The sequence below is a fragment of the Anabrus simplex genome, chromosome 6 (genome assembly GCF_040414725.1).
Source record: "Anabrus simplex isolate iqAnaSimp1 chromosome 6, ASM4041472v1, whole genome shotgun sequence".
NCBI classification, from domain to species: Eukaryota; Metazoa; Arthropoda; class Insecta; order Orthoptera; family Tettigoniidae; genus Anabrus; species Anabrus simplex.
In genome coordinates, this window is record NC_090270.1 from 16,698,677 (window position 1) to 16,713,037 (window position 14,361).

Sequence of the window (14,361 nt, forward strand, 5' to 3'; positions counted from 1 at the left end):
GTAAGCCTTTAGGATTTTTCAATCATGAAATTACCTGCGTTTCGTCCCAGCGTAGCAGTGGGCTCATCAGTTGGATTGCTACACTGCATTGTCCTACATAGGAGGCTTGCAGTGGTGCCTCAACGGTGCACTAGAGCCAGGTGTAGAATTCCAACTGATGAGCCAAATGCTACAATGGGGCGAAACGCTGGTAATTTCATGATTGAAAAATCCTAAAGAATTAAAATAGAATGACATGTTTCGTCTTTGAGAGATCATCGTCAGATTCTATCAAGTCTCACTGAAATATATTTAGAAATATATATAAAAATTGTTTATTCCCATGTAAATCCTTATAAACTTGAATTGTGGAACTTTACTTAATGAAGTCCTCATATCTCCCTGCTCTAGCATAGAAACAATATGAATAAAATTGTAACGACCGTGTGTCTGTACATTGACTATTTTGGCGAAATTTCCGTACATTTATCCGTTTCAGGTGTAATAATGACCATCTGCATATTATTTAGCTTTGGCATCTGTTTATCTGCTTGTCTGAACTATTATAACTTGAAAACTACTGGATATATTTCTACCAAACTTCATATTTAGAATCCACCTGTCCTTGTGTAGGTTTTGGAGCCGATATTATATCTGAACACCTAAATTTACTGGGGGTTTATCCGAAACCGAAACTATAATTTTGCACTCCCACAAAATACGCACATCAAAAAATTAATGGAAATCTATCATCATTTCATTAGGAGGATTAAAAAGGGAGATATCATTAATGAACTGTTTATCAACATAAGTCACAACGGACTTGACTCAAAAGCGAGTCCGTGTAAAGCGTATTTCTTATAACTTGAAAACTACCGAAGATATTTCAACTAAACTTTATATTTAGCATCCACCTGACCAAAGGTAGGTTTAAAGGTCCATACCATTTCATATTCACGGAATGGACTGGGGGTTGATAGGGAACCGAAACAGTGATTTTACTCTCCCACAATATACAAGACCAATCCTACTGGGAATCGAACAACCTTGATGGAAATCCAATTCTAAAACTTGTTTCTCCTGTGTGTTTTCTCGACGGGAGGATTAATAAGGGCTAAGTCCAGCGGTCATAGCCCAAAAGGTGTTGTACGTGGATCAGATTCCTTATCTGTGTGACCGTGTGTCCGTACATTGGCTATTTCGGCTACATTTTCGTACAGCTATCCGTTTAAAGGCTAATAATTAGCACCTGCATAATTTTTAGCTTTAGTTTCCTGAAAGTCCTTATTTTTACCCCCAACCCCTGCCCTAAAATCAAGATTGCAGGACAATCTGCCAGGTGAGCTATAAGATTGACATTTGGCAGAATTATACGCTTTAGCCTGTATCCGACGGAGAATTTCGAATACCTTTAAATGTTTTACTATTTATCCCCGAAGAATATCGAAATATGGAGGCAATTTTAATAATGGTGCCGACCTTGGTTTCGAGGTACTTCGCGGCTAAACGATAAGTCCTATCACAAAACGGGCGACACAATCTCAGTTCAATTTGGAGTGATCAACAACTTCTGTCCTATGACATTTTGTCGTATCTCTATACCTTATACATTAGATTTCTCGACTGCAAGTAAATTTTTGAAATTTTACACGAATAATTCATACTTAGGATCACTTGTAGGAAAGATAGAATAATCAAATTCTACACTATACTTGGCCCACCTAGTAGCCATATGTGAACGAAATGCTATGTTTATGACATCTCAAGATCGATTGATGTCGAGGCTTTCAATATATAACTTAAATATTTTGTTGCATGTATATTAACACAATTACAACGCAGTCACTCAGAAATCCATTAACAATTTACGAATATATTCGTCCATCTTTTTCAAGATGAAACCCTAAAAATCGGAAGTTGTGTTTTCCATCAATTTCATTAGCGGGAAATGGAGCAGTCCTCAGGTACTCGGTTTTCAGCATAAAGTAATGTGTTCGAATCTACTCACCTTAGCCACTCTTATAATCGTAGTAGTTTGAAAACTATTCATATTATGATCCTTTCAATTTGCTCTTTCGGTAATCCAGAGCGAACCCCTTCTCTCAGCCACACGTACAGCGAAAGGCTACGCTGGAATGTGTCTGATCGCGGGAGAACACTCGGCCTCCTCATCATGTCCTGGGGTGATTGAAGTGCGGCGATTCTTGGTGGCAGAGTAATGGCGTTCTTTTATTGGTGTTGCGCGTTATAAACTGAGGGCGAGACACTAACAGCAAAAATAAAACTGTGTGTTTATTGCGACTGTCTGGGAAACCACAGCTGATGAGTCCATCAAACAATGTGATAAAAGAAATGCATTACGACAAGTACGTGTTAATCTCTTACCAACAGTCTTCACACCCACAGGGGATGGGACCACGCAGATTTCGATGAAATTTGGTCAGTGATCATTATAGGGTCCAGACTTTTAGACGGTAATAGAATGTAAACTTATTGAAGCGGATAACAAGTATAGCCTACCCTACACATTCTTCTACTTGGTCGATTTCAACCAAACTTTGAAATCATGTTTATCATATAAATATGTAGCAATGCCCAAGTTTTGAAGCCTAGAACTTCATTGGTTCTTGAATTTTGAATTTTGAATACGCCTTTCAATCGTATTCTTGTAAACCAACTTTTGGCATTCAGACCTCAATTTCAATAATCCAGAATTTTTAGGTAGATTGACAAGACATTTTATGAGAAATTTCATTCATTTGCTTTTATATTTCTTTTTAATTTACAAAATGAAATTTTCTTTACTTATCTTTACATGAACGTCATAATAAACTGAATTTCCTAGAACATTAATGCATAGAAAAACACAGGTACCTCATGACTACATTCTGTCAATATTTCACCGAGTTTTGTTAATATTTAGGTTAAGAAAGTTGGCAATGAAGTTAGAAAATACTTACTGGAAAATTGATTTTAGTAAATGAACGTCAGTTCAAGACACATGCCCATTAAACTCTAGCACAGCATGTTTTCCCTTCCTGCTTTTGTAGGTATTCTTGTAATTGTATGACCATGGTAGGCGCTACTTTGCACTATTTACAATAACAGAAATAATAGTTGCTAGATTCCAGGGGTTCCGATGGACCGTACCCCAAGAGTTTATGCAAGTCTCATAACATAACCATTGTGTAGGGCACACCCACAGGGGATGGGACCACGCAGATTTCGATGAAATTTGGTCAGTGATCATTATAGGGTCCGGACTTTTAGACGGTAATAGAATGTAAACTTATTGAAGCGGGTAACAAGTATAGCCTACCCTACACAATGGTTATGTTATGAGACACGGTGAAATATTGACAGAATGTGGTCATGAGGTACCTGTGTTTTTCTATGCATTAATGTTCTAGGAAATTCAGTTTATCTATTTATTATGACGTTCATGTAAAGATAAGTAAAGAAAAGTTCATTTTCTAAATTAAAAAGAAATATAAAAGCAAATGAATGAAATTTCTCATAAAATGTCTTGTCAATCTACTTAAAAATTCTGGATTATTGAAATTGAGGTCTGAATGCCAAAAGTTGGTTTACAAGAATACGATTGAAAGGCGTATTCAAAATTCAAAATTCAAGAACCAATGAAGTTCTAGGCTTCAAAACTTGGGCATTGCTACATATTTATATGATAAACATGATTTCAAAGTTTGGTTGAAATCGACCAAGTAGAAGAAAAGTTAGTTTTTTGAGTGGAATCTCTCCTTATAGGCACATAAATTACTTTATAAAGAAAACTATAATTTTACAGCACAAATCCGCTCTAGAAACCTATTTTGCTATCACGTATTGTGAGTAAATTTGTAACGTATAGAAGAGTAGGCCTATAAACACATAACCGGTAGTTTTTACTCCATAATAATTGTTTACACATGTAGACAGGCGTAGATTAACACCAGTTGTCGCACGCTCTCTACTCTCACTGCTCAGTCACTCTAGTTACATACTCTATTACTTACAAACTTTAAAAAAATCACACTACAAACACTTCTGCAACTGTCACTTATACCCTAGAGAAGTTCACAATTGCACTCGCTATGCACTATCACGATCACACAGTTCACATCTTGCCTGCGTGTAACACATTCTCATCCCCCTGTGGGTGGGGGCGGTAGAATAACACCCACGGTATCCACTGCCTGTCGTAAGAGGCGACTAAAAGGGGCTCCAGGGGCTCTGAACTTTGGAGCGTGGGTTGGCTACCACGGGGCCCTCAGCTGAGTCCTGGCATTGCTTCCACTTACTTGTGTCAGGCTCCTCACTTTCATCTATTCTGTCCGACCTCCCTTGGTCAACTCTTGTTCTTTTCCGACCCCGACGCTATTAGATTTGCGAGGGCTAGGGAGTCTTTCATTTTCATGCCCTTCGCGGCCCTTGTCTTCCTTTGGCCGATACCTTCATTTTTCGAAGTGTCGGACCCCTTCCATTTTCCCCTCTGATTAGTGTTACATAGAGGATGGTTGCCTAGTTGTACTTCCTCTTAAAACAATAATCATCACCACCACCTAACACATTCTCACAATGTGTATGTGTAACACTGTCCGTACACTGATGACTGCCTTCGTACACTGTTCCTTACCACTCGGCTGCACTGGTCCGTACTCGCCATCAGTTCACAGGCAAAGCATTAACAGCACTCGGCCATCACTGTCCACTGACTAACTCAGTGCTCCGCAGCTGACAGAACTTAGCCATCCCACTAAACTACTGAAGCTCGTCCAGCCTGTCTTACATAGGAAGGCTGGCCCTTCTCTGGAATCCGAAAGCACCGCGTTCACCTGCCAGCTCTTTTTCACGCCATCGGGAGGCCTGCAGTTCAAATAATGGGACGACGTCACAGTGGTAGCAGGAGGGGATGGCCTTACGCACCTGGATTGTCCCTGACTGGTGGTTGGAATGGCGAGTGGGCGGAACATTAAAGGTCGATTCACACATCTCCGGGACGTGACGGCGCTCTCCGTGACGTGACGGCATCTTCCGTGAAAATAAAATATCGTCGCCATGTAAACGAAGGGATGAGTTCATACACTTCCGTTGACGTCATTCGCCGTGACCTTCAGTGCTTCTCCGTGATCCGTGCCGGCAATACGTATTCGCTCGCCAACGATATTTTCTTGCTTTCACGGACGTGATTTCTCTCATCGCGCCTTCCTGCTTCTCTGCTTTCGTAGAGTACTGAAGTTATCTGTGTACGTTTGAACTTTATCTCCCAAAATGAAGGACGAACTGCTGATTGAATTAGTGAAGGCACACTCTTTTTTATATAATTTAGCTGATTCAAAATATATGGATAGTGGTTTGAAGAAGCGTGTATGGGAGGAAATTGGCGAGAAAATGGAAGCTGAAGGTAGGTAACCAATTTTTTCTGCTTTTAAGATTAAGAAAATCAGTCTGTCTGTACATAGGCACCGACTTTAGCGCGACAAGGCACTTTCTGCCCCCAACCTACAAAGTCAGGGGCATTAAAAATTAATCAACAATTTCATTTATTTAATTTTTCAAGTAATTAAAAGCAAATGTAGTGCACTAATATCATTAATACCTTCTTCTCTAGTAGTTGTAGTAAATAATTTACTAATACCTCACTTTATTGCACAACCTCCCCCCCCCCCAACCTTCTAAATGTTTAACAAGTCGACGCCTATGTACCTGCGACAATGTGAATATCAATCCAAATTTAATATAGTTATAAACATAACATTATAAACAATAGTTATAACAATTATACGAGTATAATCATATACAGTAGGCCTATATAAAATAATATAATAATCATAAGATACTAATTATGTTACTAAAATTGACATTCTCAGAACTTAATATACTAGCATATCGGGAAGGTCTTCAGCCACTCACTAAGTGACGTTATCGACATCTTTCATATGTGTTCTTGCCACGGTACTGAACCAGCTTCTGAGCAGAAATAATCTTTTAACTTATCCCTTATGCAGAAAGCCTCTCTGGTCGAATTCCCACCACGAGGGGGCAAGTTTTGGAGCTGTGGATTGACAAACTCTTGGTTTGTGGAATCACTTGTTTCATTTATAAGCGTGAAAACACTGTCGTCATACTTTCTAATGAAATTGTGTAGCACACAAGTCGCTAGTATTATGTTATCAACGCTTTCCGGCTTTGATTGAATTCGTCTGTTGTAAATTCGAAATTTCTGGGTTAGAATACCGAAAGTGTTTTCAACTACCCTCCGAGCACGACTGAGTCGATAGTTGAATATTCGCTTTGTTCTGTCCAATTGTTGGCCTGGATACGGTCTCATAATATATGACTTTAAAGGGAATGCCTCGTCACCCACTATTACATGTGGTATTTCAACGGACGAACCTGGCAGTTGTGTATATCCAGGAACTGATAAGGCACCTTGTTCAAAAGCTTTCCCAATATTCGAATGAGCCCAGACACCTCCATCGCTGTTCTTACCGTACGATCCAATGTCGACAGCAATGAAGTTATAGTTGGCATCTACAAGTGCTAATAAAACAACTGAAAATGTTTTCTTATAATTGAAATACTGGGAGCCACTGTTCGGCGGAGCCTGAATGACGACGTGTTTACCATCAACTGATCCCAAACAGTTCGGAAAATTCCAGCGTTCTTGGAAGTCTTTCACTGTGGCGTTCCACATTTCTTCTGTTGGATGAGGCATTACTTCATGTATCAGTGCTCTTATTATAGCTTCGCAAGTTTCTTTCACAATCTTGTGTACAGTGGAATGCCCAAGACGATAGCTGTAAGATATTGTTTTAAATGAATCTCCGGTTGCGAGGAATCTGAAACAAATACAAAAATACCTAATTTTATGAATTCACAATAAACTTATCATTATGAGTAAACACCAACGATTAAATACTTAATTATTAATTAAATTCGTACCTAATTTCAAAAGAGTAAAGGCCTAAATAATTTATTTATTTTTCCAGGTGAAAGGTGCAAAGCAAGGTGGAACAATCTAAGAGATAATTATAAGAAGTGGCTGAAAAAACTGAGAACTAAAAGTGGGGAGGCAGCAAAAACTGTAAAACGCTACAGATTTGCGGATCAATTAAGTTTCTTGGATAAATACTTCAATGAAAGAGAAACTAAGGGAAACATCAATCTGTCCGCAGATGACGATTTTGAAAGTGAAGACGAGGAAGAACATGATACTTCAAATACAGCAGAACCACCGCAATCCAAGCAGCAGCCTGTACCTCACGATGTAAACAACAAGGGTATATCTACAGGAAACATCAGTGATAAAACTGACTCCACAACGTTTTCAACCCCTCGAAGGTATTGTAAGAAAAGGAAGCTACAGGATGAACCAACAGCATCGTCGATACTGATGAAATACATCATCGAAAAAAACTCTGCGCAGGGCTCAGCTATATCTAACCGGGCCAATGAACATCTACAACACCCCGTTGATTCCTTTTTATTTGGAATTTCGCCTATGTTGAAGTCACTGTCTCCATACTACTTGAGTTTAGCTAAATCAGAAATTTTCGCAACCGCACATAAATATGAAATGATGATGCTGACAGAGCAAAGTACCAGCTCGACAACAGCATCTGGTGAGAGGGCATTTCAACCCTTAGAGGCACTACCAGAAAATGCGACTACAGATACTCTCAGTTCTTCATCGTGTTCAACATTCAACAACAATGAAGATAACCTACAACTTTATTGGCAGAAGTTTGGTGAAAAATCAACTCAGTAACATGACAGTTATTTCAACATCCAAAAACACTAATGATTTCAATTTTTTCCCTGCTGTTTTAAATACATATTTCTTAAATTCTTCCTCGTAAAGTTCACGGTATGATGTTTTACAAAATATTGTATTTTTGTTCATTTATGCTACTACAAAATTGTTGTCATGAACACGAATGTACTTACTTCATTTTCATTTTATTTAAATATTACTTAAGTCTACTTACCACAGGCATACAGTCAGTCTTTCCATCGGTGTAATTGCAGGTCTCCAAAACGTGTCCTTTCTTGTAATTAAAGGCTCTACCTTCTTAAACAACTCACTGAATATATTTCTGCTCATTCTGAAATATCCGTGAAATTTTACTTCGTCGTCCTTCAAGCACTTATATAGAGTAGAAAACTCTCCTTCCTTATCCCTGCGTTTCCATATAGGATGAACCCACTGTTTCTTCCTCTCTTTCTCCTCTTCATCCAAGATTATAGCTATCATTAACAGTTCATCACCACTAAGAAAACTCATCATGGAACACTTGATTGCTGACTTATAACTGCACGGAACTGAACTGTGAGAACAGACGTGAAATATTCATGTCGGAAAGGACGGATACGGAAACGGAGAGCGCCGTCACGTCCCGGAGATGTGTGAATCGACCTTAATTCGGTTACGTCCCTGGCGGTTAATGCCAGGCTGGCCTGAGCCTCCAAAGGCCTTGCAATAAAATGGTGGGCAGCATCACTTTTGCATCCTCTATGACTGAAACTAAAATATTGAATATGACATAGAATGCTGTATTGGGCACCTGTATATAAACTTGGACGCTATTAATATGACCTTTATAGTGCGTCCGTTTTCGGTCGTTGCCGGATGATCGCATATTAGCGAGCTGAGCGGAAAAGCAATTAGAAGAAAAATAAGAAGAATCTTATTGATTTAACGTCCCACTAAATATTTTACGGCTTTGGGAAACACCGAGGTGCCGGTATTTTGTACCACGGTCCTTTAACTTTCCAGTAAATCTTTGACCATCTTCAAATACCATGGACTGAGCCATGATCGAACCTGCCATGATGGACTCAGAACACCAGCACTCTACCGTCTGAAATACTTAGCACTCCAACAGAAAGAAACAGTTGTTACTCTCCTGGTGTCGTGGTAAGGTGAGGAAGATGTTCGCAAGCAGCCCTAGCCTGACAGACAGTGACTGTGCCGAGCGCAGTGCAGTTAATTGCCTTACGTCTGTAAAATGTAAGAGCGGTAAGCTCATTTACAAAGCTGTGTTTGCATTATGTGCATTCGTTCGTTAAACCACTGAAATGCCAACCGAAATATTCCCGCTTGAACCACGAGTTTTTACGTATGACACAAGTGTGTAAACGGAGTCATGTAGAAAGTTGTAGACAATCTTCGCACACAATTTCCGGCATTCCAGTTCATAGTTGGAAGATTGTGAGACATACATTAAGAACCAGAGACGGTGACAGCTAAAATAAAACGACCCGTGCATTGCGTCTATTTGGAAGGATTCTAACTGAAAATAGCACATCATTCTAACACTATCCAAGAAATACCGCTCACACGTGTTGCACACCAAAGAGGTGTTTCAAAAATTCAGTCCATATAGCTACTAAACGTCTACATTTGAAACCTTACAGACTGACTATCGTCCATGAATTACGACCCCTTATCGATGGTAAACGAGTGGATTTCTGTCATTGAATTTTACGAAGCATTGTTGACGGAATTCTTAATCCACTTTTAATACCCTGTTTCTGGTAAAGCATATTTTCACTTAAGTCGTCCTGTTGCTTCACAATTCAATATATATCGGAGCATAGCAAATCCCCAATAAATTCATGAAGTTCCATGGCATGATGCTAATGTTGGAGTGTGGTGAGCTATAACAGCACAACGAATAATAGGGCCTATATTTTTTAATGATGCGATGAATTGAGAGAGGTACTGCAGGAATAAACTCGTACCATTTTATCAGTTCTTGTGAGATAATTAGAGAGAGAAATTGGATATTTTGAACAAGATTCTGCCACAACACATACCGGTGCTAATTCTATGGACGATGTAACAGAAGGTCTTCATGACAGGATCATTTCTAAAGGGTCATGGCCCATCCAACCACCCCCCAACCCCTCCACCATCTTACCTTGTGGAACGCGTATTTATGGGGAAATCTAAAAACTAAAGTATACAGGATTAATCCCCGCACTATAGAAGAACTTATTACAGTGTTACGTGCCAGCCCTGTCGTAGCCCCATTCTGTATTTCCTGGAAGGGGTGAGTAAGCCAGACCTGAGACCTCTCAGCCAGCCCGATGAAATGCCGCTGCCTCTCCTTCTATTGTGTCTTCGTCTTGTTGCCCCGTGTACACTCACGAAGACGAAACGAGTATTTTCCCATCTTAGCCGAGCATCGAAGATTCTAGTACTCGTCATCAGAATGTGAAAAGGAAGCTGCTTGAGTTAGATTTGAGTAATTGAAGTGGTATGGGAGTATTGCTGCCTGTTGTTTGTGTCCCATCGAAATCAGAGTATCGTCGTGTACTGTGCGGAGTACTGCCCTGGAGTACTGTGTTTGGAACAGTTGCTGTGAGTAGAAGTAGAGCAGTGATATTGTCGTTCATGTGAGGAGTATGGTACTGGTCGTTACACTGTTGAGTTGTTGCCATTATGTGACCGCTGTGTTGAGTAGTTCACAGTGTGGAGCGGCCGCGTGTGAGTGCTGGAGTTCCTCTGGAATCAAGCCAAGGAACTGTCGTGTGTTGTGGTGATCAAAAGCCCTCTGTTCCGATCTGTCTGCGTGAAGCTGTTGTGAGTGAAGTGACTGAGCGTGCGGATAAAGTGAAAGGTGAAGACTGTCAACACCTGTTCCAGGTAAAGACTGCACAGCTGGAGTGCTGCATACTGACTGCAAAATCGTAACCCAAAACAGCCTTTAAAAGTGGTAAATGGGTGAGAATTTCAGTGTTCCGTGCTGTATTTGCGCCGGCCATAACTACACACAGCACGTCCGGTACAGGCACTTTCACGCTGACGCGGAACATACCATGATGCCTCAGGAAGTTACCCCCCTGTGGGTGGGGGCGGTAGAATAACACCCACGGTATCCCCTGCCTGTCGTAAGAGGCGACTAAAAGGGGCCCCAGGGGCTCTGAATTTTGGAGCGTGGGTTGGCAACCACGGGGCCCTTAGCTGAGTCCTGGCACTGCTTCCACTTACTTGTGCCAGGCTCCTCACTTTAATCTATCCTATCCGACCTCCCTTGGTCAACTCTTGTTCTTTTCCGATCCCGCCGCTATTAGGTTTGCGAGGGCTAGGGAGTCTTTCATTTTCACGCCCTTTGGGGCCCTTGTCTTTCTTTGGCCGATATCTTCATTTTTCGAAGGGTCGGGTCCTTTCCATTTTTCCCTCTGATTAGAGTTATATAGAGGATGGTTGCCGAGTTGTACTTCCTCTTATTCCCCCTGTGGGTGGGGGCGGTAGAATAACACCCACGGTATCCCCTGCCTGTCGTAAGAGGCGACTAAAAGAGGCCCCAGGTGCTCTGAACTTTGGAGCGTGAGTTGGCAACCACGGGGCTCTTAGCTGAGTCCTGGCATTGCTTCCACTTACTTGTGCCAGGCTCCTCACTTTCATCTATCCTATCCGACCTCCCTTGGTCAACTCTTGTTCGTTTCCGACCCCGACGCTATTAGGTTTGCGAGGGCTAGGGAGTCTTTCGTTTTCACGCCCTTCGTGGCCCTTGTCTTCCTTTGGCCGATACCTTCATTTTTCGAAGTTTCGGACCCCTTCCATTTTTCTGATTAGTGTTATATAGAGGATGGTTGCCCAGTTGTACTTCCTCTTAAAACAATAATCACCACCACCACCACTTGTACTTCCTCTTAAAACAATAATCACCACTACCACCACCGACTCTCGTAGGAATGTCCTCTCTTTTATTTGGATCGTGTATATCTAACCCTTGTGGGTAAGGGTCAAGTATTAGGTGTCATATAGACTTTCAGAACACGCTACTGCGGTGTGTCGGCAGTATTTGGCGTGCTATAAGATTGATCTCGATAGATAAGTGACTCCGCAGAGCTGAAAAGCTATCTCTAAGCCATTGGCGCGAAAATTCAGTGCTTCTTTCTCTAATCCATTAAAGGAAATGATGATCTATGAAATATGCATAAATTGAATGCAACGTCCGATTTTTCCAAATTTGATATAGATGCGATTATATTATTATGTATATAATATTTATGTATGTATTTATTTACTTCTGTATTATTCGCTAATCGGCCAACCAGGGACGACGGTAACTTTCATTATACATTCTGTCCGGCTCCATGGCTAAATGGTTAGCGTGCTGTCCTTTAGTCACAGGGGTCCCGGGTTCGATTCCCGGCAGATTCGTGAATTTCAATCATCATTGGTTAATTTCTCTGGCACGGGGGCTGGGTAAATGTGTCGTCTTCATCATCATTTCATCCTCATCAAAACGTGCAAGTCGCCTACGGGCGTCAGTTCAAAAGACCTGCGTCTGGCGAGCCGAACATGTCCTCGGACACTCCCGGCACTAAAAGCCATACGCCATTTAATTTAATGATACATTCTGGCGTTTACTCGGTTCTCTGCTGATCCAGTAGGTTTTCATGAGCACGGCGTTCATCCGACCACTTTGCACCAGTTGTCCACTTCACATCCCGGAAAGTCCCGAAAGTCACGATGCTTGTTCAGAAAAGGTTTGTGCGCGTCACCTGGTCGTAGGCCACATTTTTCAAGGCCTTTCTTGACGTTAACGTACCAGGGAATTGTTGTTGTTTGAGTAAAAATTGTTAAAAATGCGTTACGACCATCGCGTGTCGTCCATCCGTCGTCAGTGACTGTAGAAGCGAGCCCTACGTTTGTGCATTGTGTCCGTAATCGTCTCTACCTTAAAGTAGATTCTTTTGTCTGGATTTTCTTATGTAGATGGCATTTTTATACTTTGGGCGAAGTATGTTGTGGGGAGTCTCTCTCTATTTTCGCTCCAACTTAGCGACCGCACATTTTTGACGCATAGGGAGATACCGGTTTGACGACATTGTTGTAATGATGAATTTTGCTATTTATAGAAAAGCACTTTTTGTTATATATGTTCCGGGTTGAAAGTTGCCTCTTTATTTTCGCTGGCCGCTGAGACCTCTGTATCTAGTCCGCTTTACTGGATCCACTCACCAATGTATTTAAATAGATACACGCGGTTTATTGTTCCATATTTGGTGTTCAATTCCGTCGTCTTGTCTTTGATGTCCACTTACTCGTGCCAGGCTCCTCACTTTAACCTATCCTGTACGACCTCCCTTGGTCAACTCTTGTTCTTTTCCAACCCCGACGCTATTAGGTTTGCGAGGGCTAGGGAGTCTTTCATTTTCACGCCCTTCGTGGCCCTTGTCTTCCTTTGGCCGATATCTTCATTTTTCGAAGTGTCGGATCCCTTCCGTTTTTCCATCTGATTAGTGTTATATAGAGGATGGTTGCCTAGTTGTACTTGCTCTTAAAACAATAATCACCACCACCACTTGTCTTTGATGTTTAACATTACTTCCTTCTTTTAAAAGAATAACCGGAGAACTGTTTGTTCTGATATCAAGGGAACATTTTATATGTACATGAGGGCTCACCCTTTTTCCTTAGACGTTCCCTATTTCTGAACGGAATTTTGGAAAATAAATAATACCTATTGTTACAGTATTAGTTTTTTCATCTTTAGGGCTACCAAGTACCGCGGGATCTCAACTGTTTGTCTTCTTGTGGACTCACCAGTATTTCATTTTTCCGGAGTGTGCTTTCATCCATGAATCAGAATGGGCTTGCTTCAGTCGAGTTGGGACTTCCTCATGATGAACCTGTCTACGTTTGTGTTTGCGTGGTGCTAGGACTTTAATGACTGTTTCTGTGATTCTGCAATTTAAAGATTCTTATCGATCTCCACCAACCAATGAGGAATTGTTTTGAGACTTCTGAATTGGGATAACGAACGCTTACAGATTCTTTCAGCTGGAAATCTGAAGAGGAGAACCTAAAAACGTATTATTATTATTATTATTATTATTATTATTATTATTATTATTATTATTATTATTATAACAGCACATGCCATGTTGGCTAACGAACTGTAGGAACAGATAGAATGTTCTGCCACTGTGGAGTATGGTTTGACGTTAGTGCCCTGTGTGCGGCCAATCTGAAATAACCATGTTATCTCTTGGGCCGTAGTAAAATACAACGAACTCTCTAACAATTACTGCAAATGAAATTGAATTTGTATCAGTAATAATCTTTGTATCGCTCGATATTTCACCCAACGCGCGGGGGTTGGACGACACAATCTCCGGTATGACAGGGCGGATACGGCCACGCCACCATTGTTTATTTTTCCTTTCTGAAGCCAGAAAAGCAGAATCAAAACACTTACTAGTATTTTTAACATTTCAGTATTTATTTTCTCTCTCGTGGACCGAGCACGGAAGAGGTGACGCAGAAACTTTAACTGAGTACTTTCTGAATGTTTACCCACCTACACATGGACTTGGGAATACGCTGAGTGAAACACAGGGGGTTTCGAAATTCTCAGGCTG

At 41.0% G+C, this 14,361-nt stretch overlaps 1 protein-coding gene across 1 annotated transcript; it reads right to left on the bottom strand.

The window, feature by feature from the left end:
• Positions 1-5,911: 5,911 nt before the first annotated feature.
• Positions 5,912-6,694, bottom strand: LOC137501274 (uncharacterized). The gene has a single exon (XM_068228209.1). The coding sequence runs from the start codon at positions 6,692-6,694 to the stop codon at positions 5,912-5,914; it is 783 nt and encodes a 260-aa protein (XP_068084310.1).
• Between the last annotated feature and the right edge of the window lie 7,667 nt (positions 6,695-14,361).